A 22,160-nucleotide genomic window follows, 5' to 3' on the forward strand; every position below is an offset into this window, starting at 1 on the left:
TTGCCAGCTGCGCAGGGAGACTTGTCCTCCCTCCCCTTGCCTGGATTGGCTAAGCTGAACAGGAAGAGAGTGGGACCCCAGGAGTGATTCGAAGGATGAGTGAAGCCACTGCCACTGCTGGACGCGTGAATGGACAGTCTGGTCCCACAGGGCGGACCCTTATCAACTCCAGCTGTGCGGAGATAGTCATATTTGTATATGTAAACAAATACACTCATCTCTAATGTAGACTTTTGCAACTGCATTCTCAACAATCAGCTTTGGCCAGCCGAAAGGAATATGATTATGATGGGGGGGGGGGACCTGCGGTGCTCTAATTTCTGAGGCCCTGATTGGGTTTGTGTCATTTCCCCTTTTAGCCAAAACAAATGACCAAATCCTTTCCTCCTCAATGAGAGCATGTCATGTTGGCCTTTTGCTATTTAATGAAGCTCTGCATGTGCCCAGCCTTTCATGCTGTCCTTGCTCCCTGTTAATAATGGCCAAGGTAATTTCCACCTGACAGGATTTTTCCCCACCTAAGATTTCATTATTATCAGTCAATTAAAGGGTACAAAAGCTGCTCAAAGCTATCTGCCACTGTTACTAAAGCAAGCATGATTGTCTCAGAATAACACAAAGAGACCGGGAGAGAGGCTGGCTGGGGAGGGAGCTAATCTTCTCTGGATTACCTGCTTCTTCATAGGAACAAAAAGCTAATGCGCTTAGTAAGAAGGCCATCATCATCTCATAACTACACTGTGACGGCACACATGATGCTAAAGCTTCATAGAACCTCAGACCCAGCAGCCTAGAATCAGTGTATCTTTTTAAACTGCTGCAACAATGCCACAAAGCCAAACCAAAATAAAAATAAAATAAAACAATTTTTTTTAAAAATGAAAAAGACGTACCCCAAAAATTGGATTCTTGGAAGGTTGTGTAACACAGGCACAACATGGGCACCGGCATAACATTTTGAAATGCCCCAGAACTAACAACTTTCATGCTTTCATCATATGATACCTTATGCAACTGACATCACAGGAAATCATATGATGACTCCCTGACTAGGAAGTGTTGAACTCCATAGCAGTTTCTAGCAAAAACAGTTACAATATGATAGCAGCTAGCCATCAATTTAAGAGCTGGCAAAAAACAAACCTGTTACCATGGAGGACAAGGAGGTAGGTTAGACCTGGATACTACTGCTGACAAAGTCTCTCTGATGACTGTAAAAAACAGACTACCAGCTTCATGTACATCATAAACAGATAGCCATTTGTTGAAAGGAGACGGCAGGAAATGACTATTTCATTGTAAGAGGTACCATCCTATGCTATGCTCCTAAGTATGCAATTCTGTGTGGATGTATTTACTACTCACGTTTCTCTTGTACATAGAGGTAGCCTTCCATTGTCCACTGACTTGGTGGCCTGTAATCCTGGCTAGCAGATTTCATTCTCTGCATTAGTCGCTCTACTTCCTGCCTGGTACTTTCAAAATTATTCCGAGTCTATGTAGTAAGACAGAGAAAAATAAAAGATGAGTTGGAGTTCCATTGTATTCAGAGTGATCAGCTAGGGTTTGCCACTTATTACAGTGCAGCTGTAATAAGGCAAAGTGACTGGGGTTTTGGCCCAGTGTACTGAAATTTAAAGGGCCAAAATATGGTGCTGAAAGGGTGAAAGCTTGCATTCCATGAACAGTTGTTTCCAAGCAGTAGGAAGAGAAAAAAACGAGCAAGTACATGTTGAAAACTAGTTGTGTATTCAGACATAGGCGAGCCTCCCCATTCTATAGGAGGACAGTGTGCATAAGGATTACCATCACATTAGAAGAACTAAAATGTTCAACAGCCAAACAAAAGATGTAAAAAGAGACAACAGCAACATATATAACTCATGTATGAAGTCTCCAAATTTTCCTTAAAAAAACCAACCAACCAAGTATTAAAATTATAAAAACAATCAGTGAAATCATAGAATAAGCATGTCAGAAGGGGCCTATAAGGCCATTGAGCCCAACCTCCAGCTCAATTCAGGAATACAAATCAAAGGGTATGTGTTAGGTGATTGTCTAAATTTCTCTTGAATGCCTCCAGTGTTGCAACACTCATCCCCTCTTGAGGTAAATGGCTCCACTGTCGTACTACTCTAACAGTTAGGACGTTTCTCCTGATATTCAACTAAAATCTGACTTCCTGTAACTTTAGCCCAACAGTTCATGTCCTGCACTCAGGGATGATCGAGAACAGATCCTGCCCATCCTCTGAATTACAGCCTTTCAAGTATCTTAAAAGTATTATATATACTCTCAGTCTTCTTTTCTCAAGGCAAAACAACCCCAATTCTTTCAGTCTTTCTTCATAAGGTCTGGTGTCCAGCGCCCTGATCATCCTTGTCACCCTCCTCTGAACTTGTTCCGGTTTGTTAGCATCCTTCTTGAAGTGTGGTGTCCAGAATTGGACATAATGCTCAAGGTGAAGCCTACCCAATGCTGAATAGAGGGGAACTAGTACCTCGCAGGATTTGGAGACTAAACTTCTGTTAATGCAGTGTAAAATAGTATTTGCCTTTTTTGTAGCCTCATCACACTGTTGGTTCATATTCAGCTTGTGATCTACAACTCCAAGGTCCTTCTTGCTCATAGTATTGCTGAGCCAGGTATCTCCCATCTTGTAACTGTGTGTTTGGTTTCCTAGATGCAGTACTTTGTACTTAACCCTGTTAAATTTAATTCTGTTGTTTTCAGCCCAGTGCTCAAATCTATCCAGATCAAACTAACTTAAGGATACTTAGTGACCTGGTCTACTGGTAGTGCTTTATAACTGCCACATTAAAACTCTCCTACATGCTCTTAATGTCTCTTGTTCTGACTTTGTCAGTCTGCTCCCTGGTCTTCTCCCTCTTGTACACCTCGGCGCTCTCATTTCTGTCTAAAACCTCTGTGGAAAAATCACTTGATTCCTTCCACAGACTCCTCCACTGATCTCCATTCTTTTGGTGTCCAACATAAATGCCTTGTCTTTACTTTTAAAATTATTCATAGCCCCACTACACGTAGCTCAGTAGATTAGGCATCTAGCTACAGAGCCAAAGGTTCAAAGTTCAATTCCTCACCGTGTCTCCTGGATAGGGGCTGGACTCAGTGATTCATAGGGTACCTTTCAGCTCTGCAGTTCTAAGATTAAGATTACCGTATTTTCCGTGTATAAGACTATACAGTGGTGCCTCGCTTAACGGGCGCCCATTTAACGACGAATCCGCATAGAGACGAATTTTTGCGATCATTTTTGAGATCGCATTGCGATGATTTAGATAGGGAAAAATCGCTTTGCGATGATCGGTACCCTGTTTCGCATACTGATCATCGCATAGCGACGATTTTCCAACAGCTGATTGGCGGTTCCAAAATGGCCGCCAGGTAAAAAAATGGCCGCCTGCTGTGTTTTTGCCCAGATTCCTCACTTACCGGGCAGCAAAAATGGCGGCCATATGGAGGATTTTCACTTAAAGGTGAGTTTTAAGCCCACAGGAACGCATTGAAGGGGTTTCAATGCATTCCTATGGGCTTTTAAAAATGGCATAGCAATGAAATCGCTTTGCAGCGATTTTTGCTGCACCGATTATCATCGCTATGCGGGGCACCACTGTACTTTTGTCTAAAATCTTTAGACTAAAAATTGAGGGTCATATACACGGAAGTAAGCTGAGGAGAGAAGAAAAACAAGTGGAGGGGAAAGCAGGGATCAAGGCAATCCTGCAGCACTTTGATCCCTTTCCCCCTACACTTGCTAAGCCCCACTTAGATTTCTTAATTTTGGATTAGAAAAGTGGGGGACGTCTTATATATGGGAGCATCTTATACACGGAAAAATACGGTATATCATTTAGCCTTTATTTACCATTATATACTTACCTGGGATTATGTCCAGTATTACCACCTCAAGCTATTTTAAAGTAGTCTGCCCTTACTATCACCTTTGCCTACTCTCCCTTGCTATCATGGAACTGCCTGCTATAATCTCCACTAGATTATACACTTTACCATATATTTTCTTGAACCCTATCCTCTTCATTTAGCCTTTGGATTATCTGCTTAATTCTCAATCTCATATACAATTAAGTTAGCATAATGGCATTTGTCCATGCTATTTGGCCTCACACTTCCTTCCTACAAATTTTCAACTTGATTCTACTGAATATATAAACAGGCTTTCAGATATTAAAACAATGTATTTGCCCAATGCTTCCATACTTCTCTACTGAGATTAGAGCACGAATATTTTAAGAAGATGCCCTGGCGGTGGTCAGGAGTGCATGTGCATCAGCGCTGCCCTTTTCTGGAGATATCTGATATGGCAAGAGTAAGACACGTCTTCATTACATCCCATTTTGGACTACCATAATGCGGTCTATATGGGATTGCCTTTGGAAAGTGTTTGGGCCAGATTGTTAACAGGGGCCAGATACAACAATCTTATAATTCCCCTGTTGCAACAGTTCCACTAACTGCCAGTCTGTTTCTGCACACAATTCAAAGAGGTAGTTATTAGTTATAAAGGCCTAGACAACCTGAGTCCAAACTACTTGAAAACCCATATTTAGCTTCATGAGCCTGGCCAGGTTTTAAAATAATCAGGGGAAGCCTTTCTCTCAGTTCTGCCCCTCTCAGACGTACATTTGATAAGGGCATGAAATAGGGCCTTCTCTGTCACTGCTCCTAAGCTGTGGAATTCCCTCCCACAAGAAGTCAGGCTGGCCCCTTCTTTGCTATCTTTACACAGGCAGGCAAAGATCTACCTCTTCAGGCAAGTTTTTTTTCCTCAGTGCCTAAGAGGTTTTTGTTTATTTGTTTTCCCCCTTTCTTTCCAGTTTTTATATCGTTTGTCATTAATATTGTAAGCCTCCTTGGGTCTTCTTGAGGAGAAAAGTGGGGTATATATTAAACAAACAAACGAACAAAAATCTTGGACTGTAAAATGGTCTTCCCCTTGCATACAAAGCTCCTTGTCAAAACCAGTCTCGTTAAAACACTCACCAACAAACCATTTAATGGGACCATCTTGTTTGATGTCTGTAGGGCCCTAGACGTTAATCTATTAATAATCTTAACAATGTTCTCCGAAGCACGGATGCTCAGTAATAAAATAAGCAAAGCAGTTAATGGCTCTGCATGTCTTCAAAACTGTGTAACAGCATTATTGCCTATGATAAAAGCCTAAGCAGTGACTAGTATATTACTTCTCAATTACATTAAATGAGAAACTTTTTCTGGTACAAAAGCACCCTGATTTTAAGGCCGTAAGATTATAATATATGTGCTAAGTTGTCATTTTGTATATTTAATACTGTTAGCCAGGTGTTAAACAAGAGGCCAAACAAACAAAATAAATATAAGTTTCTTGAACACAAATGCTAATATAGAGCAAAAGCATTATCTCCAAGAGTGGCCCCGGCTGCAAAATGGGCAGCATAAATCAAAACATCATCATCATCATCATCATCATCATCATCATCATCATCATCATCATCATCATCGTCATTTTATACTACTACTAATAAAATAATAAAACAACAACAATAACAACAATAACAACAATAACAACAATAACAACAACAATAACAACAACAACAACAACAACAACATGCCTGTTCTTCTGCCATGCTGCTTCTGCAAATTTCATACATCCACCAAGTACAAAAAGATTAAAAGGTTTTCAGACTTGAAGAGGCAGCATGAAAAATGAAAAGCACAAACAAATTCAATGCAAATTGGTCTGCCATTATCATGGCCACTATTCACACTACTCACACAACTGTAGAGGTGGAAGTGACCCTGGGTATCACTGAGACTAGTCCCCCTGCCAAATCAGAAAAGCCCCAGCTAAAGCATCTCTGACAGATCGCCATTTAATGGTTTAAAAACCTCCAGTGCAGGAGACTCCATCACCCTCTAAGGAAGTCCATTCTATTTCAAATAGCTCTTACTCTTAGGTTCTTCCTAATGTTTAGGTGAAATCTCCCTCTCATTATCTGAATCCATCACCTCAAGTTCTATCCTACAGAAAACAAAGTCACTCAAACTGCTATATGCTAGGGCATCAGATATTTGAAGATGACAAATCTTGACAGCATCTTAAAAAGCAGAGACATGACCTTGCCAACAAAAGTCCACATAATCAAAGCTATGGTTTTCTCAGTAGTGATGTATGGAAGTGAGAGCTGGACCATAAAGAAGGCTGACCTGCAAAGAATTGATGCCTTTGAATTGTGGTGCTGGAGGAGGCTCTTGAGAGTCCCCTGGACTGCAAGGAGAACAAACCTATCAATTCTAAAGGAAATCAACCCCGAGTGCTCACTGGAAGGACAGATCTTGAAGCTGAGGCTCCAGTACTTTGGCCATCTCATGAGAAGAGAAGACTCCCTGAAAAAGACCTTGATGTTCGGAAAGTGTGAAGGAAAGAGGAGAAGGGGACGACAGAGGACGAGATGGTTGGAGAGTGTCATCGAAGCAACCAATATGAACTTGACAACTCCAGGAGGCAGTGGAAGACAGTTTTTGTCTTCCTCATCACACTCTTCTGGATACATTCCATATCTACAGTGAGGAATGAGGTGTCTGACCAAGAAGAGTCTAAAATGGACAGGTGATTACATGTCTAACCGTAGCGATAGAAAGCAAAACCACTGGGTCTACTTTCTGCTCCAGAATACATGGAACTTTTGCTCAGAGTCAAGAGTTGGCTTTGCTTCTATTCAACTTACTTCAGTGAACCTTTTCCAACTTGGGCCTCCAGATATGTTAAGCTACAAGTTGCATGATACTCAGTGATTACATCAATGAGATTTCTACTCCGATATGTCTGGAGGGCACCCGCTTTGGAACTACTTTGAGGTAACAAATATCCACATAACAACGTGTTTCTACAATCACAGAAACTACAGTGGGGTTATCCTTGAACTGCGTAAATTTACAAGATCTTCTCCATGTAATCCTGTACCTAATGATAGTCAGGTGGGAACACAGTACCCAGACTAACTGATGTTATTTACCCCACTATAGACTAAGACTGCAACAGTATATGCTCTTGCCACTGAATGAACTCCCTGGGACTTACTTTTTGGTAAACACACACAGGACTGCAGCACCTTATCCTATTACTATTGTAGATCACACTGGATATTGTTGGAATTGATTAGATTACAAGCCAGACACAAGAGGATCAAGTTACTGCAAGAGATACAGATACTGTGAGAACACCTAACACTTGCCAAGGGACATGATATAATAATCAAGACTTTCCGTCCTGGAAGGAACATGTGGTGAATTTGCCAAAAAGCACGGCACATTTGGATATACCTGCTTAAAATCTCATAATCCTTTCTGGAACTACACAGTATTTATAAACACCACTTTCTTCCTCTTCTTACATGTAAAATTTCAATAGCAAGTTCAGAGATGATCCGCAATAAGACTGAATAATTACAATGGTACAACTGGACGTGTTATGTTTCATTAGTGTGTGGTAACGACTAAAAGCATGAGAGGAAAGGCCCTCTCATGTAGGCAACAAGAACTAAATGAGCCAGCTTCTCACAGTCACTAGCAATAAAAAGAAGATATTTCCTATGTAATAAAGCAACAGTGACCTCTGGTGCCTTTCAAATCTATAGTTTAGTTACAACGCCAGCGTCTACTATTTTCTTTGCTTCCATATCACACCAGAAGCATTATTAATTACATTTCTGAAGCATGAAAAAGATGCAAGTTGATTTCCAAAGGTCAGATTCTACTCCGGGTATTTCCCAAAGGTTTGTCTCAACTGGCCACTACACTTCTGTTCTAGTATTTTCAAGTCTGAGAGAACAGCCCATTAACTTCTAAAAAGAATTCCATATTTTCTGGACCCTTTCTTATGTTACTAACTAGCGGCACACAACCTACCTCCATGACACTGAGGTAAAATGGAATAGCGGAGCACTCTGTGAAGGGCCAACTGCATCTTTTGCCCCTTTGTAATGTGTAGCTCACATAAATAAACTGTAAACCACCGAGAGAGTGCTTTAAGCGCTGGACGGCAGAATATAAGCAGCACACTTTGTTTTCCCTGACTCGGAAGGGCTCTGAAAATTGGCCCTATCTGCACAGCACTGAGCTTTTCAAACATCGCCTTACTAGAATGAGGTTATGTCACAGGAAAAAGGCTCATGTCTACGCAAGTATTATCTGATAAACCTAACAGGAGTATCTAAGGAAAGCCTCAAGCATTTGGAAGCAAGCCAATTAACACATCTCTCTGTAGAGGTAATCTGCACACTTTCCTGCAGGTGTGTGATTCGTTTATTAAAGATTCAAATTTCTGTGTGGAAGCTTAACAGAGAAAGACAAAAATCCTACCAAGTATGTAATATGGACATAAGATGGAATTCCTTTGCCACACTTCTGCATCATCCTGGAAGGCATTTGTTTTTAAATGGACCCTAAACTTCTGAGCCATGTTCAAACTCTTGTTACCTGTCTGCCCAGTTTACAGAAAGACTTCAAAATTCTCCACACAGATCACATTGAAGCAAACAGGTTGCTTAAACGATGACATTTCTTAACGTTTTTGAAAATGGATCGTACTATTCCTTACCTGAGGTCAGGGCAGTCTAACACTGAACTTGATACTGCAAGGCGCCTTAAAAGACTAGCACTCCGGCAAAAGAGATCCATTGTTCAGCCCCAGAGCCCTAAGCCCTGCTGTTCTTCCCCACTGATGTTGCCGCCTGCAACCCTGCCCAGTCTGTGTGTGTTGGCATTGACCCCCCCAAAAAAAGAGCAGCCGCCCCCACTTTTCTTACTTTCTTTGCTGTGCAATAGTGTAATTTGGTCTAGAGCAAGGATGAGCTTTAATTTCATATCACTGGCTTAGGAGGGATGGATGTTTCCACCCCAAAATGTTGTGGAAGCCACAGATACTCATCTCAAGCTTAGAGGGTGAAGCTGAACAAAAGGACCATTCCAATACAGTGGTGCCTCACTTGACGACATTAATTTGTTCCAGCAGAATCGCTATAGAGCGAAAACGTCGTCAAGCGAAATAAAAAAGCCCATTGAAATGCATTGAAAACCGTTCAATGCATTCCAGTGGGCTGAATACCTGCTCGTCCAGTGAAGATCCTCCCTACGGCAGCCATTTTCGGGTGCCTGTTAAGTGAAAAATGCCTCCTAAAAACAGCGGGGAGCCATTTTGAACAGCCGGTGGCCACTTTGAAAACCCGACGATCAGTGTTTTGATCATTGTAATGCGAAGAATCGGTTCCCGAAGCAGGGAACCGATTGTCACAAAGCGAAAAAACACAATTAAAACATCATTTTGTGATTGCAAAAACATCGTCGTGAAGCGGATTCATCGTTATATGGGGTTATCATTAAACAGGGCACGACTGTAGGGATGGAGACACAGTATGGCGCACCAGTTGTTAATGTAACGTAAGGATGTAAATTCAGTGAGAAGGAACCACACATCAGAATGTGGTATTGGACATACAGTATGGTTTGATAAGTTCATCTGTCATTTGTTTATTGATTTTTAGATTATGCCTTTTTAAACAACCAATGGGATACGAGTGTAGGCATTGTCTACTGGTGTAGGATTCCCCCAAAGTGAGCTGGATAGGGTTTCTGTAAGCAGATAGGTAGGGGCTTGGTAGCTTACACAGCTTCATGGATAATTTAGAGCTTTGATTTTAGGAAAGACTCCATACAGTCTTGTCTAGACACAAATCAGAAGTGTCAGCCCATTCGTTCAATTCTGTATTCAAGGCAGGCTTTATGCCTGTTTTGCTTTACTCCCTTTAACTCACTAGACATCCTGAATGGAATGATATTTCTAAACCGGGGGCAGAGCAAGTTGTACTCATTTAAAGCTGAGAGGCACGTGCGATCAATAACTGGATTTCCCAACAGAAGGATGAAACTCAACATGACTAAGCAACACATAGTTTCTTGCATTTATATATGAGATTAGTTGACTTGTGTGCTAGAGCAGAGGTCGTCAACCCCCGGTCCGCGGCCCATTGCCGGTCCCCGGCTTGAGCCCGACCGGGCCGTGAAGGAAGACCTCCCGCCCCCCCACACACTCCCTCCCCTCCCTCACCCCTTCATGCAAGCCCCTGCGTCCGTAAACCAGCTGTGGGGAGGGAAGTGCCTGGGGGGGAGGTCTGCCTTTGTGGCCCGGTGGTGGCGACGGGGCTGGGAGAGAGCCGGGAGGGAGAGCAAGGCCCGGGTGTTTTTGCAGCTCTCCTCCCGGCAGTAGCGGCGGCAACGGGGGTGGGGGGTGGCTGGAGAACTGCCGGCAGGGAGAGCAAGGCCCGGGTGTTTTTGCAGCTCTCCTCCCGGCAGTAGCGGCGGCAACAGGGGTGGGGGGTGGCTGGAGAACTGCCGGGAGGGAGAGCAAGGCCCGGGTGTTTTTGCAGCTCTCCTCCTGGCAGTAGCCGCGGCAACGGGGGTGGGGGGTGGCTGGAGAACTGCCGGGAGAGCAAGGCCCGGGTGTTTTTGCAGCTCTCCTCCTGGCAGTAGCGGTGGCAACGGGGGTGGGGGGTGGCTGGAGAACTGCCGGGAGGGAGAGCAAGCCCTGGGTGCTCTCCTCCCGGCATCGCTGGTGGCGATGGGGGTGGGGGGGGTGCAGAGCCGGGGGAGAGAGAGAGGCAAGCATTTACGTTTACAGCAGGAAGGGAACAGAGGTAGGACTTCCACCTGTAAGGAGGCAGAAAGACTAGGTATGCTGGCTTGGGATATTCGCAGCCTCAGGTTGGGAACCATCATACCCCATTTGCAAACTTCTTGCCATGCCTCTGGCGCGTGTGCGCGCGCTCCCCCACTACTTGGCATGTTCGCAGGAGTGCCTGCCCACCCCACCCCTGCGCGTGGGTGCATGCTTGAAGGGGTGAGGGAGCGCCTGCCAGCGCCAGCAGCCTGGGAGTCTGAGCATGGCTGGGGTGCTCCTTGCAGCCGCTCGCCTCCCAATCTCCAACAAAGCTAGGGTCGGGAAATTCAAATGGTGGAGGGCGGGGAGGAGCGTCGAAGACTGATGCGGGAGCCTCGGCAAGCAGCCGCTGGTGCCGGTTCCGGAGCTGGAGGCACCAGCGGCCGCATCAGCCTCTCTCTCTCTCTCTCTCCCCCCCCGGCTCTGCAACCCCCCACCCCTGTCGCCACCGGCAGTAAACGTAAAAGTTTGCCTCTCTCTCTCTCTCTCTCTCTCCCCCCCCCCTCGGCTCTGCAACCCCCCACCCCTGTCGCCGCCGCTGCCGGGAGGAGAGCACCCGGGGCTTGCTCTTCCTCCCAGCTCTTCTACACCCCCCACCCCAGTCACTGCTGCTGCCAGGAGGAGAGCACCTGGGGCTTGCTTGCCCCCTCCCTCTCACACCCACCCACACACATTCACACTCTCTCGCTATATCTCCCGGCTCTGCACCACCCCCTCGCCGCCGCCCAACTGTGAAAACAGACCTTCCCCCCTTACTCCCTGCTCCCTCACCCCTTCAAACATGTGCCTGCACACAGGAGTAGGCGCACGGGTGGGCAGGCACCCCTGCACATGCGTGAAGTGGGGGGGGAGTGTGCGTGCGCCTCTGGCGCGCGCGATCCCCCACCACTTCGTGCATGCATCCGAGAGCGCGAGCATGAGGGGCCGCCCGACCTCCCTCAGAGGCTCAGCCGGTCCGTGGTAAGGAAAAGGTTGAGGACCTCTGTGCTAGAGAATTTAGCATCACAATGCACTGCCAATTGTTGCTTCAGTCATAACTGAAGTCAAGCTGTGTAAGAAGTAAGTAGTAAATGCAGTTCAGTCTTACGTTCTGCAGATTGAATTGTAGCTGTTGCTTGTACGGTGCAAACTCCTGGGCCAGCTCGTATCCCTCATGGTAAAACGTAAATAACCCCTGAAGAAATGCCAAAAGCTGAAATGGAGAAAAAAGAAAAAGAAAGAAAAAAACATGATTCAGAATAAATTATCAAAAACATCCGTTGCACACTTTATGGAGCCAAAAGGGAGAAACAGAGATTATGGCTTATTGGTACATCCAATAATGATAGAGTGGTGCTTCACTTAACAACGTTAATTCATTCCAGCGAAATCGCTGTAGAGCGAAAACGTCGTAAAGCAAAATTAAAAAGGCCATTGAAATGCATTGAAAACCGTTCAATGCATTCCAATGGGCTGAAAACTCACCATCCAGCGAAGATCCTGCATAGGGGCGGCCATTTTCGGTGCCTGTGCAGTGAGGAATCCATCCCTAAGCACAGCGGGGGGCCATTTTCTTTAGCTGGCAGCCATTTTGAAACCCGACGATCAGCTGTTTTTGATCATCGTAAAGCGGAAATAGGTTCCCGAAGCAGGGAACTGATCATCATTAAACGAAAAAAACCCATTGGAATCATCATTTTGCGATCGCAAAAACCTCACCGTCAAGTGGATTCGTTGTTAAACGGGGTAATTGTAAAGCGGGGCACGACTGTAGTAATAATCATGTGCCATCAGTTTTTACTTATGGTGAACCTTTTAAGGGTTTTCCAGGTATAGAAGATTCAGGTGGTTCAGCATTCCCTTCTTCTGGGGCTTTGTGGCTCAGCAGCTAGATACCTAAACCAATGAATCCCATGCATCCAACAAATGGCAGTTTATAGTGGCAATGAAGCCTCTGGTGGTCAGACTGCTGTTGACATCTCAGAGGGATTAAGAAAGATGGCAAGTCTAAACAAATCTCACAGTGGCTGGAGCTTCCTATGGAGTAGGATAGCAAGAGAAACCTAGGAGCCTATGAAAACAGAAAGATGGGCCTCAGATATTAACAGACCACAGAAGGGTGCAGAAGAATAAATGAACCAAAAGCTAGAGAGATGAGGAAGCTTTAATTCATGAATTGTTTCAAAACAGGTATTGAAAGAGGCCTTTCTTCAATAAGTTGGCTGGTTAAGAAGCTTTTTAAAAAAAAGATTTTATATTGGAAGCCACCTAGAGTGGTCCGGTGGGCCAGATAGGCGGGATATAAATAAATAAATAAATAAATAAATAAATAAATAAATAAATAAATAAAACTTTTAAAATGTTTATATAATTGTTTAAGTTGTTTTTGAAACATGATAGTTTAATGATTTTTAATATTGCAATAATTTATTATTTTTTAAACTTTTAATGCTGTTTTAATATTGTGTCCTCTTTGGCAGAATAAAATAAAAACTATAATGGAAATGAAATGAATGGAAATGAAAATAAAATGAAAAACTAGACATTTAATTACAATGGCTAGAATCCACTTGTGCATTATGTAAAGTCATAATTTTAAGCAGTGACTTGTTGTGTTAAGATGTTTCTGTAGGCATGATTACCAGTTGCAGATCAAGTGGTAGGAGTCAGTATTCAGCGGATAATGTCTATGTAGATTTCTCAGCTTATGACAGTTCATTGCTAAATGTTACACCTTTTGCACAACTGCACAACAGGATTTAAGCCAATGGATGGGATCTAAACGTGAGCTCTATGGAGCTCTGTTGGCAGCAGAACAAGGTAACAAGGTGACAAATTTAGCTGATTTCATTTTCTTTGGGAAGCCCACACCATCACCTCCCGTATAGTTTCAGTAGGGAGTAACACCAGAGACCACAGAAAGAAGAGGCAATTGGCCGAAAGTTGCAATCCTACACTCTTCCTCCAGGGCCACGTTCCTTCTGTCAATAGTAAGATAAAGAAAATATGGATTCCACTGAAATCTTGCAGATGAGTCTGCAGGGGAGATGGGCTGGTTTGTTTGTCAGCCAAACAGCTCATCTCAGCCAAACCTCCTCTGGTCGACAACCATTCAGAGGCAGTATCCAGAGGAGGCAGAGCAGGGGAGCTGGAGCGCTGCCTCTGAGTGGGTGCCTGCCAGAGGGGGTGTGGTTGGGAAGCACCAAACACCTGTTCGGTTAACAAACCGGCACGAATCGCAAAACCGTCAAGTTGTGCCCATCTTTATCCTGCAGATACAAAACAGTGAAACTGTGCTGTTCTCTAACTCTGGACTATAATGGGGTACGGAAGGGAAACATCAAACCCAAATGCAACCCTCTCACCAAGAGGCTACCTGCTGTTTTGCTTTCAATTTACAGTGGTGCCTTGCCTGACGACCTTAATCCGTTCCAACGAAATCATTGTTGAATGAAATCGTTGTCAAGTGAATTTTAAAAACCCATTGAAACGCATTGAAAACCGTTCAATGTGTTCCAATGGGCTAAATACCTCATCGTAAAGCAAAGATCCTTCATAGGGTGGCCATTTTCCGGTGCCTGTATAGCGAGGAATCCATCCTAAAGCACAGCGGGAAGCCATTTTGCACAGCAGGCGGCCATTTTAGAGCCGCCGATCAGCTGTTTGAAAATTGTCATCTAGCAAAAAATCGGTTCCCAAATCAGGGAACTGATCATCGTGAAGCGACTTTTCCTATTAGAACATCGTTTTGTGATAGCAAAAACCTCATTGTCAAGCGATTTCATCATTTAACGAGGTCATCGTTAAGCGAGGCACCACTGTATTTTAATCAGCCTTAGTGCAAGCAAAGGTAGCCGACCCATAGGGCAAGACATCATGAATGGCAGACAGCAACTGAGATTTTGCTTAGCATCTGCCAATTAACAAAAGGACAAACTTGTGAGCATTTTTTTTAATCCAGGAAAATCTTTCTGTTTTACTGACGATGGCCAATTTTAGTTCCCGTTGACAAAAGCTCCAATAAAGGTAACCTTTAAGTTTCTGAAACAACTCCTTGCCATTTTCTTTGCATATCTGTTATGCATCTCAGTTCACTATTAGTGTACCGCTAAAAGGTCACTTATGCCTTGCCTGAAGTCTTTTCTTCAATTCACATTTTATAGGTCTTCTCATTCCAATAGCACTAGGTGGCAGCAACGTCAAAGTCATTGTGAATAGTTCCATGTGTCTCTACTGAAAACTACAGAACTCTGATATTTCAGTACAGTATTTTCCACTGTAAGACTCAGGATCCTAGAGGTATCGGACAAGAGGAATCTCCACTGTCTCAGGTACTTTTCCTCCAAGGTGCTTCTAGACCAGGAGTTCTTACTGCTTATAATCATAAACGGCACTGTGTACCTAATAATAATTGTGTGCCATCAAGTCAATTCTGGTTTATGGTGACACTTTTCAGGGTTCTCTAGGTAGAGAGTACTCAGAATGGTTTACCATTCCCTTCTTCTGGGAGCATCCTGGGATTGTGCAGCTGGCTCAAGGACACACAGGCTGGCTGTTCTGGGATGCACCGTGTAAACTGAATTCCCAACCTTTGACTTCACAGCTAGATACTTAACTCACTGAGCTGTCCAGCCAGCACTGTGTAGCTATTTTTTTTCCCAGCAAATATACTTTGGTCAGAAAAACACATAGGTGGCAACTGGAATGAGAAACACGCTCGAAATGTCTTTTTAAAATATAAGTAGAGCAAAAGAGGAGAAGAAACTGTGTGTCCCTGTTCTGTCTAGTCTGAACTTTGTTGTTATGGGACATCAGGCTGCTTCAAACTCATGGCAACCCTGATAGGGTTTTGAAGGTATGTGAGATATTCAAGGATTGGTTTACCGTTGTCACCCTCAGTGAGCATCTATGGCCAAGTGGAGGTACACTGGCTATCTTAATCCGATGTTTAATAATCGCTTAAACGACAAGAGACAGAGTGGGCACAGTGAGAATTCACACATGATTCTCTGACTTACATTTGGGACCAAACTAGATATTTCATATACCTTTCCTTTCAAAAATATAATCACACAAAATGGGATTAAATAATCAGCCGGTAGCAGGGAAAGGGTTAAGTAACCCCTTCCCTGCTACCACAAAAATTGCAATGTTGATGTTCCTTTCTGAATTCGGAAGGCCAAGGAAAAAAGCCAAAACTGGGGAACAATTGGGTGTGCAGAAAGGGCAGACAGAAAGCACCTCTTTTTATCATTGTTCCCGTGTCAATGCTGCCCTAGAACTTCTTCTTCTTCTTCTTCTTCTTCTTCTTCTTCTTCTTCTTCTTCATTATTATCATCATTATCATCATCATCATCATCATCATCATCATCATCATCATCATTATCATTATCATTATCATTATTATTATTATTATTATTATTATTATTATTATTATTATTATTATTATTATTATTATTATTATTATTATTATTATTATTATTATTATTATTATTATTATTATTATTATCGCAATCAGGGAAATATTATACACATCTGTCTATCATTGCCAAGAGCAAGAGATGAATTTCTCAGTCGATGGATTTAAATGCAACTGTTTTAAACCTTCTTTGTCCTGTCAATTCATGTTTATTGTTAAAACAGTCCACACTTTGGATGGCAATATCCTGCACCATCTTCATCAGGGAAGGCAAGATATAAACTCAAACAAAGCCAACTTTAAATAGCTCCATATAAAATCCAGGTATTTAAGGTTAGTTTTGTTTGAGTTGATATCTTGCCTTCCCTGATGGAGATGGCACAGGATATTTTAACAATAAATATGAATTGACATGTTTGGAAACCCATGAGCTGTTTACACAAAGTGTTTGTCGTGAAAGACTAGGATCTCTAATTGTTTTAAACTTTTGATTCTGTTATCAGATCTGGTGTCATTTCCCTCTACAACATATATCTACTCCTGAAAAACTGGTTAGATTCAAACAAGAAACACACATTCTCCTTGGTCCCCACTTTGGAGATCAGGAGATTTTGCTTCAATGTTTGACTAACCACAATTGAAAATTATATCGGAACCACAAACAATGATTAGTTTACCTACGATTTATTGAAATAAGCTAACTTCACACCTTTGTTTATGAAATAGTCTTATTTCAATAAACCATTAGTCACAGTTTGGACCAGGAATCATAAACCTTTTAAGGGCAGGAGCGTAGATTATCCTGAATGCCTGTATAGGATGGATGATGCTGGAGAGACCCACACTTCCAATATCACCAGATCCCTAGTCAAAATGCCACTGGAAGCTCCTTCAGCTAGCTACTGGATAAGGAGCCTGCTATAGTCATCTTTCACCTTCCCTATCTAGGGAAGATAAAAAGCAAAACACACCCGGCTCAATAGGAGGATCTGTTTTTATTACTGCAGCTCAAAGCCAGGAAAACCTGCACCTAATAAAACCTCCTTGTTAATGTAGCTGTTTAAACCATGTGTTTTCTACAGAAAATAATGTGGCAACTGAGCAAGTTCCTATGGCGGCTACAGCTGTAGTAAACAGCTAGTCCAATTACATTGTGTAAAAACCAGACATTTCCTTTCTCTCTCTTGTATTAGAGACTACCAACACCACAATTTTAAAACTGGATATCCCTACTATTACTTGTGCTATCTCTAATGTTATTTTCCTTTAAAAACTGAACCAGGAAGACAGTAACTTCTTGGCTGATGAATTGAAGGCTGGAGGTCAAATTCCTACCCTATCCAAATGGAAGTGCAATCTTCTTCCTGTGAGAATGAGATGACCAAACAATCTCAGGGTCACCAACACTACATAAAAATAAATAAAAGACTCTTGCAGGCTTTGGATGCTGTCTTTTTGCTTGCTGGAATCTCTGTAGCCCAGCTGCTAACAGAGTCACTGTTAGAACTGCATTAAATTGATAGATCTGAATTGATTCACCAAACTGGTTGATAAGGGGAAGCAAGAAATGCTAACTATATAATTTTGGCTCTACTTTTGAGATCTTCCAACAGTGTGTTTCTTTTGCTTATCATGCACGTCTGTTGCTTGATAGCTGTTAGCATGAAGTTGTGAATGGCACATGTGAATGCATGGTTGCAAGTAGCTACCACGTTTGTATCAGTTCTAATGCAGTACTTCTCAATAACTCCAGTTCTGGCTCGGAAATTGTGGGATTTGTCACCCAAAGAACAAATCTGAAAAGTCCCTGTGTCAGTAGATTCCAAACACACTCCTGTTTATCTATTCTTGAGTGTTATGCAAATTTGTGGGTATCAAATTAAAACGACCCTTTCATTCATTGTTATTTATTCTAGTTCTGGACTGCTTTTGTTATGGTACAAATTGAGGAGGGTGACTATATTTTATCAGGAAATACTAACATAGTGACACCAGCTGATACCTAAACATGAATAGGATTATTTTTACAGCACATACAAAATAGCTCTTCTCCAGAATGCCAAACAACATCTGAGCTGCTTCTTTTTCTCTCTCGGAGCATCTGCAGCTGCTCTCAATGCGCTGGTGCTTTGCTAAAAACAAAATTAACAATTCAACAGAGTTCAGGAACACGGCCATGTAGGAGAGTTTTTCTTGGTGTGAATGTGAATCAGATGACCGGCCCATCTACAGTAGGGAGGGTCCCATGGACTACGGGCATTGTCCCCAGCACATTCCGCTAAGAGCTAAAAACAAACAAATAAAAAAATCTGGGACAAAAAATAGCTACCACTAACATCACTTTGCCAAAATAATAATAATAAAATAAATAAAAACAATAACAAAAACAGAAACTCAAACCCAAAGCAAAAAATACAACATCAGCAGTAGATGTCCAGTAATTTCCAGTTTGGGGATTGTTGGTGGGTGGGTGGGTTTACAATCCTTCCCTACTTTTTAAGTCCGGTACAGCACTTCATGGGTACAATTTTTTTTTGCCTCCCCAGGCTTGCCACATTTGCTCATTCTAATTTCTTGGTTGGAAAATTTATTTGCAGCGACCAAGATGGCTGGGAGTTGTACTCCAGGGGCAGGAGACTTTTTAAACTCTTGACAAAGAGTTTAAGCAGCAGGCAGACTCAGGTCAATTTAGGTCACAGCTTAGAGAAATTACATTTCTGGACTCATCATCATCATCATAGGCATCCTTCAGTCTTCTCTAGTGTGGCTGAGAAGGCCAATTCAAGAGTGACAATCCCTTCCACACTTAGGACAAGTACAATCTGTACCCCGTCTAGCTCCCTGATTTTGCTGCTTTCGTGACTGCCTCTTTGCCTCAGCCTGCTGGGTGAGGGTCTCTTCAAATTGGGAGAGGCCGTGATGCACCGCATGCCTCCAGGCTGAACGCTCAGATGTTAGGGTTTCCCATCTGTTGAGATTCATTCCTAAGGCCTTCAGATCCCGCTTGCAGATATCCTTGTATCGCAGCTGTGGCCTCCCTCTGGGGCGATTTCCCTGCACTAATTCTCCATACAGAGATCTTTTGGAATCCGACCATCAGCCATTCTCACAACATGCCCAAGCCAACGTAGGTGTCGCTGTTTCAGTAGTGTATACATGCTGAAAATTCCAGCTCGATTTAGGACTACTCTATTTGGAACTTTGTTTCTGGACTACACCTACCAGAATTCTCCAGCCAGTATCATCCCATGGGCTGGCAGATTCTGGCAAATGTTAAAAAGAGATACAACCACCATCACCACTACCACAACAATAAGAAACAATAACTTTTCCTAGCTGTGAGGATGAGGTAGTTCTCATAGCTTGCCTGGATATATAGGATGATTCTTACAGAGTCTGGCCTCCACCCTACATCTGGGCTGCATGGAAGGACAAAAGTTAATACTCATTAAAGTTGCTTCTAAGAATGATTTACTCTAAAAACCAGTGTAGTGTAGTGGGTAGAGAGTTGGAGTGTGACTCGGGAGATGTGGGTTTTAATTCTCAGTTGGCTATGGAATCTCATGGGGGCAGAAGTAGCACCAGTATAACCAATCCTTAAATATCTCGCATATCTCAAAAATTATGCTACAGTCACCTCATGTTGGAATCAACTTGACTCCAGAGATCATGTGTGTCTACACTAACCAACTACAGTTTCAGACTGAGGTTTTTTCCAGATATATCTGAGCAAGCAAGCAAAGTATTAAACCTGGGGCTTTCTAACTAGTCTGTCCTTTACCATTTATTTCTCCAGTTCACAACAAGGCCAAGAGTTTCCCTTTAGAAATGTGTTCAACTTTCTTTTCACACACAAATATATTCACTTCTGCCAGGAATATTTGCTTTGGTAAATGCTCAGGAGGTATCATAACGTCATACAGGAAGGATAGCCTCAGTTCCACTCTGGTTGTGGCTCTGCTTTAGTAACTCATTTTTCCTACACTGCCGAAGAATTGATGCTTTTGAATGGTGCTGGAAGAGCCTCTTGAGAGTCCCCTGGACTGCAAGGAGAACTAACCTATCCATTCTAAAGGAAACCAACCCTGAGTGCTCACTGGAAGGACAGATCCTGAAGCTGAGGCTCCAATACTTTGGCCATCTCAGGAGAAGAGAAGACTCCCTGGAAAACCCCCTGATGTTGGGAAAGTGTGAAGGCGAGAAGGGGACGAGACAGAGGACAAGATGGATGGACAGTGTCATCGAAGCCGCCAACATGAATTTGACCAAACTCTGGGAGGCAGTGGAAGACAAGATGGCCTGATTGTGCTCTGGTCCATGGGGTCACGAAGAGTCAGACACGACTAAACAACTAAACAACAACGTCCATCTTACAGTCAAAGCCTTCTGTCCCACACAGAGTCCAGAGTTGACTGCTCAAGCACCATAAGGTACCAAGTTCACTTTTAAACAACCGTGCACCGAAATGAAGGTTACAGCATGAATCGGTCTCTGCTCAAAAGACTGACCGATCAGGTTCAACTGGATTTACTTCCTGGCAATATCCCCTCTAATTTTCCGCTAGCACAGGGTTCCAGATGTGTCTGGAAGCAAATGGGTGGCAACCCTGTCTTGGCTATATGGCCCCGATCCAGTTCCACGCAGTGACACAGCTTAGAGGGAACATTGTTCCCAGAGAAACACAAAAAGAACTGCAGCCCTAATGAGTCAGGATAAAGCATATGTTGTCAGTCACTGCTCTGTTCACAACAGTTCCATTTTAAACAAATAGTAATATAATTTCTATACGCCTCCTTTCTTTTGCTTTTTAAAGAAAGGGTTGAATAGATTTATTGAAGTTTGAAGACTACTGTCGTGGTTAGGCATTTTGAGCCAATTTTTACATTATGAAATACTTGTCATGTGTTGCACAGACAACATTACTAAGTGCAAGTCATTAAAATGTCATGCAGATAGATGGCAAATCATCTGCAATTTCATTCCGAAAGAGAAACCTTTTACATGAGCATTTAAGAAACTGAGGTTATTCTTGAGGCCAAACTTTCAATAGCTTCTAATATTAAATTCCTGCCTGTAATTAACTAATATATTCCACTTTAAATGCATTTTCTACAGGCATAACTTGGAAGTTTTCAAGAACCGTGTTCCTAAGGAACCACAAAGTTCCTGCAAAGTTCATCAAGAACTCCTCACAAGAATACACTGTTAAGTGCATATAAGTTGCGCAGAAGACAGCTTGGCTCAGCTGAGGAGACATCACATGGGGGTTAAGAAAGCTACCCTGTGCCTTAGCATGATCTCTGAGCTATCAAAACAGGGTTTCTGTGAGCAGACAGTGATTCATGATCAGAAAGTGAAGTTTCCATTTGAAAGGGGATAGTGGTGCTGCACCTGAGCTTTGCACAAAATGTGGCTTGGTATGAGATGGCAAATGAGAAATTATAGTTATGGCTGGTGTTTTTTCTCCACAGACATCTGCATTGTAGAAAGAAAAAAGCAGACAAGTAGCTTTAAGTGAACAAAAAAAAAGAGCCCTTCCCAATGTACATTATCTCCACAGCTAATCTATAGGGTCCCAATGGCAAAAAGCAGAGAATTCAAAGAGGGTTTAAAGCTTGAAGAGTTGAACCACAGATTTGAAAGAAGGAACTGATTTAACGGAAGGAAATGTAACACAAACACAATGGCACAAAACGGTTGTACAGCTTAGCCAATGTTATGTGTTATAGGTACGTGAATGCATTTGTACTTTCATTAGCATCAACTTACAGGCTCAACGAATTCAAACTTCTTTCTCTCTTGCACTTCTTGAATTTTAAAGACATATTCTAATGATGCTTCAAAGAAATTTTGATGTTCTCTGTCAATCTGGGTATCTGCCTGAAAAAAGTAACGTTAAGTCATAATAGAGCTTAAAACATTTTATTATTAGATCATTGTCATTAATACAAGACAAAGGGTTTCCACAATGGAGAAACATTGATATAGGCTAATGGATCTGTTTCCATCTGTTAAATCACAGATTAT

General features: G+C 42.7%; 1 protein-coding gene across 1 annotated transcript in view; it reads right to left on the bottom strand.

Annotated features, from left to right (window-relative positions):
* The window catches only part of ARHGAP42 (Rho GTPase activating protein 42), a 189,913-nt gene that overhangs the window by 34,027 nt on the left and 133,726 nt on the right, over positions 1 to 22,160 (bottom strand). The window contains exons 6-8 of the mRNA XM_072993618.2: positions 21,903 to 22,013; positions 11,823 to 11,927; positions 1,366 to 1,495 (exon numbers count right to left, since the gene is read on the bottom strand). Coding sequence (XP_072849719.1) covers positions 1,366 to 1,495; positions 11,823 to 11,927; positions 21,903 to 22,013 — 346 coding nt within the window. The remainder of the gene's footprint in view (positions 1 to 1,365; positions 1,496 to 11,822; positions 11,928 to 21,902; positions 22,014 to 22,160) is intronic.

Source organism: Pogona vitticeps, chromosome 3, assembly GCF_051106095.1.
Source record: "Pogona vitticeps strain Pit_001003342236 chromosome 3, PviZW2.1, whole genome shotgun sequence".
Classification (NCBI taxonomy): domain Eukaryota; kingdom Metazoa; phylum Chordata; class Lepidosauria; order Squamata; family Agamidae; genus Pogona; species Pogona vitticeps.